At 47.0% G+C, this 4,387-nt stretch overlaps 1 protein-coding gene across 1 annotated transcript in view; it reads left to right on the top strand.

Moving 5' to 3' along the window:
• The window catches only part of NDUFS2 (NADH:ubiquinone oxidoreductase core subunit S2), a 16,002-nt gene that overhangs the window by 10,219 nt on the left and 1,396 nt on the right, over positions 1-4,387 (top strand). The window contains exons 4-10 of the mRNA XM_012802641.2: positions 844-964; positions 1,149-1,261; positions 1,518-1,592; positions 1,757-1,834; positions 1,977-2,062; positions 2,262-2,381; positions 3,819-3,948. Coding sequence (XP_012658095.1) covers positions 844-964; positions 1,149-1,261; positions 1,518-1,592; positions 1,757-1,834; positions 1,977-2,062; positions 2,262-2,381; positions 3,819-3,948 — 723 coding nt within the window. The remainder of the gene's footprint in view (positions 1-843; positions 965-1,148; positions 1,262-1,517; positions 1,593-1,756; positions 1,835-1,976; positions 2,063-2,261; positions 2,382-3,818; positions 3,949-4,387) is intronic.

The following is a 4,387-nucleotide window of genomic DNA, read 5'->3' as shown; positions in this document are numbered from 1 at the left end:
GCCTCCCAAGTAGCTGGGACCACAGGCACTCGCCACAACGCCTGGCTATTTTTTGGTTGCAGCCTTGTTTTTGTTTGGCGGGTCCGGGCTGGATTCGAACCTGCCACCTTAGGTGTACGTGTCTGGCGCCTTAGCCGGTTGAGCTATAGGCGCCGAGCCCACCTTATTTTTTAATTTTTTGTAGAGATAGGGTCCTTTTTTTATTTTTTGAGACATAGTTTCACCATGTCACTCTTGGTAGAGTGCTGTAGCGTCACAGCTCACAGCAACCTCCAATTCTTGGGCTTAAGCAATTTTCTTGCTTCAGCTTCCCAAGTAGCTGGGACTACAGGCGCCCACCACAACACTCAGCTATTTTTTGGTTGCAGTTGTAATTGTTGTTTAGCAGGCTTAGGCTGGGTTTAAACCCTCCAGCCCCAGTGTATGTGGCTGGCACCCTAACCACCGAGCTACAGGCACTAAGCCAGAGACAGAGTCTTGCTTTGTTGTCTAGACTGGTATTGAACTTCTTCCCTTAAGTGATCCTACTGCCTTGGCTTCTCAAAGTGCTGGGAATACAAGCATCAACCTGTTTATATAATATTGGTAGTAGCTTAAAATTGGTCATAGTGGGAGTATTTTTACCTTGAAAACTGGCAAATATGTCAAGTGAGTGTCCTCCCCTTACTTTGGGGATTGAGTTTTAAAACATTTACTTGTATTTTAGTGTTTATTGGAATATTTCATTCTGCCTAAAAAGGCTTATGCAGCACCAACTTGGGATGCCCACAGAGCAAGGCTTCCAGCAGCCAGGCTGTGGACTCCTGGGCCTGTGAGATGTGCCACATTTCTCTTTCTTCCCAGGCCCTTCCATACTTCGATAGGCTGGACTATGTGTCCATGATGTGTAATGAACAGGCCTATTCACTGGCTGTAGAAAAGTTGCTAAACATCCGGCCTCCTCCCCGGGCACAGTGGATCCGAGGTATGCCCAGCCCTTCTTCCCATGGCCCACTGGGAGCAGGGCACAATGCCTTCCCCACCCCACCCCATCTTAGAAGCATTAAACCCAAGCTTTGTGCTCAGACCCGGGGCTCTGCCCAGACTGCCCTGACAGCCTGGATCCTCGGTTTCTGTGTCCTTGTCTTCTTGTCTGTAACTCTTCACAGTGTTGTTTGGAGAAATCACACGACTTTTGAATCACATCATGGCTGTGACCACCCATGCCCTGGACATTGGGGCCATGACTCCTTTCTTCTGGCTATTTGAAGAAAGGGAGAAGGTATAAGAGGGACAAAAGGACAGGAGTAGGGGAGGAAGTATACAGGAAGTAGAGAGGGTATGAGGAGACAAATGATTAAAAAGGGAGAGTGTGAGAATACTTGGGGAGATTAAGTACATGTATGTAACTTGGGTTATATTCATAGGAACTCTGTCATGAGGGGTTAGTTGGGCATAAGAAGGTAAAGGAGGGGACTATGTGTTGCTGGACCTGGGGCCTGGGACTTTGTTACTAATTCCCAGTGTGTCTTATCAAGATGTTTGAGTTCTATGAGAGAGTGTCTGGAGCCCGAATGCATGCTGCATATGTACGGCCAGGAGGAGTGCACCAGGTGAGTGGGTTCCGGACTCCCTGAACCTCCAGCCCAGGCCTGTTTCCTCTGTGGCCACTGGGGGGCAGTGCTGGCCAATTGACTCTAACCCTGTAGCCCTGGGGGAGGGGTGCTGAGCTCGCTCTCCTTAGTGAAGGCTGTGCTGAGCTGCGTTTGGTTTCTAGGACCTACCTCTTGGGCTTATGGATGACATTTATGAGTTTTCTAAGAACTTCTCTCTTCGGCTAGATGAGTTGGAGGAGGTAAGATAAAAGTCAACTGGAAAAATTTCTCTTTCCCCCCAAGAAGGCCTTGTGGGGTTTTAGTCCCCAGTTGTAAAGAAACACAGGAGTATTTAAAGAGTGTTATGGCAAGTATTAACATAGCTGTTTTCTTGATTCATAGATGCTGACCAACAATAGGATCTGGCGAAATCGGACAGTTGACATTGGGGTTGTAACAGCAGAAGATGCACTCAACTATGGTTTTAGGTGGGAGGAATACAACTTCTCTCCTTCGGGATGGGGATGGGAGTGAGGGGTAGTTCCAGCCTAATGTCTTAGCTTTTAAGAATGTTTGATACCCTCCTAGCCATGCCCTGTGTGTGGGAGAAAAACGGGAGACAAAGGAGGAATGTGCCTTCTTATTTGGTTTGTGGAGAGACCCTTATTCCTATTATATTCTCCCCAGTGGAGTGATGCTCCGGGGCTCAGGCATCCAATGGGACCTGCGGAAGACCCAGCCCTATGATGTTTATGACCAGGTCGAGTTTGATGTCCCTGTTGGTTCTCGAGGGGATTGCTATGATAGGTAAGGCTTAGTCTTTCCCCAGTTCACCATCTAGCCAGTTTCTCCTGCTTCACTTTTGTCTTTGCCACTTTCTTCTTTATCCCATTTTCCAAGATCTAAGGGAGCCCCTGTGTCTAACTAGGTTGCTTTTCAAAGCACTTTTTTTTTTTTTTTTTTTTTTATTGAGACAGTCTCATTTTATCGCCCTCAGTAGAGTGCTATGGCATCATAGCTCATAGCAACCTCAAACTCTCGGGTTCAAGTGATTCTCTTGCCTCAGCCTTCCTAGTAGCTGGGACTACAGGTGCCTGCCACAACACCTGGCTATTTTTTGTTTGTTTGTTTAGCAGGCTCAGGCTGGGTTTGAACCTCCCAGCCCTGGTGCATGTGGCTAGCAGCCTCACCACTGAGCTACGGGCACCCAGCCCAAAGTACTTTCATGCATATGGCATCTTATTGTATCTTATGTTATCCCAGTCTCAGATAAAACTAGTTTTGGCTTCATGGTGAGAAAGCTGAGACATGTAAGTTAGGAATTAGTCTGGGATTATTCTGTCAGTGGTGCTTGAGACTAGAATCTTCCCAACTCAGTGCTCTTTCTACTAGATTCTGAGCTTAAAATTCTCCTGTTTACTGACCCTGAGTCAGATGTGCTACTGTGTTTTTTGTTGTTGTTTTTTTTTTGTAGTCCATTTGATTCTCACTGATTCTGTAGTCCAGAAAGTGTCTAAGAGGATGATTAAAGAGGGAAATACTGGCTCAGTGCCTTTAACTCCGTGGCTAGGTGTCAGCCATAAACACCAAAGCTGGCAGGTTTGAATCCAGCCAGGCCTGCCAAACAACAGTGACAGCTACAACCAAAAAATAGCTGGGCGTTGTGGTGGACACCTGTTGTCTCAGCTACTTGTGAGGCTGAGGCAAGAGAATTGATTAAGCCCAGAGTTGGAGGTTGCTGTGAACTGTGAGGCCACGGCACTCTACCCAGGGCTACAGCTTGAGACTCTGTCTCAAAAACAAAAGGTTCAGTGCCTGTAGCTCAAGCGGCTAGTTCGCCAGCCACATACAGCAGAGGTAGCGAGTTTGAATCCAGCCTAGGCCTGCAAAACAGCAATGACAACTACAACCAAAAGAAAAAAAAAGCTGGGTATTGTGGCGGACACCTGTAGTCCCCGCTACTTGGGAGGCTGAGGTAAGAGAATGACTTAAGCCCCCCAAAAAGAGTTTCAGGTTGCTATGAGCTGTGATGCCACGGCAGTCTACGGAGGGGGGATATAGTGAGACTCTAGTCTCAAAAAAAAAAAAAAAAAGGGAACTATTACAGACCATGGTCTGAAAAATTAAGGAGAGAGTTTGTGGAGGAATCTAACTCTTTTGAGGTCAGCCATAGGGCATCCTTCTCAGTCTCATACCTGTCCCTCTGACTGTTCACTTCATCTGAGTCTGTCTTGTCTATTTCAGGTACCTGTGCCGGGTGGAGGAGATGCGCCAGTCCCTTCGAATCATTGTACAGTGTCTAAATAAGATGCCTCCTGGAGAGATCAAGGTTGATGATGCCAAAGTGTCCCCACCCAAGCGAGCAGAGATGAAGGTTGGCCGCAGGGAGAGGGGAAGTGGGGATTAGAAAGGGGCTAGTAGCTAGGGAGGAGTATTCTTAAATACTACCTTTCAGTTTTCCTTTTTTTTGGAGACAGAACCTCAAGCTGTCAACCTGGGTAGAGTGTCATGGCATCACAGCTCACAGCAACCTCAAACTTTGGGGCTTAAGCAATTCTCTTGCCTCAGCCTCCCAAGTAGCTGGGACTACAGGTGCCCATGACAACACCTGGCTGTTTTTTTTTCCTCTTTTTCTCTCTTCTGGCTATTTTTTTTTATTGTAGTTGTCATTGTTGTTTTAGCTGACCTGGCTGGGTTCAAACCCGCCAGCCCAGATGTATGTGGCCCGCACCCTACCCACTAAGCTATGGGCGCAGCCTCAGTTTTCCTTTTGCAAAGAATTCTCTGTGTAAGATTCTTTTTTTTTTTTTTTT

This window comes from Otolemur garnettii, unplaced genomic scaffold (genome assembly GCF_000181295.1).
Source record: "Otolemur garnettii isolate 467f Iridium unplaced genomic scaffold, OtoGar3 scaffold00016, whole genome shotgun sequence".
In the NCBI taxonomy this organism is placed as follows: domain Eukaryota; kingdom Metazoa; phylum Chordata; class Mammalia; order Primates; family Galagidae; genus Otolemur; species Otolemur garnettii.
This window is presented reverse-complemented; position numbering and strand designations above follow the sequence as displayed.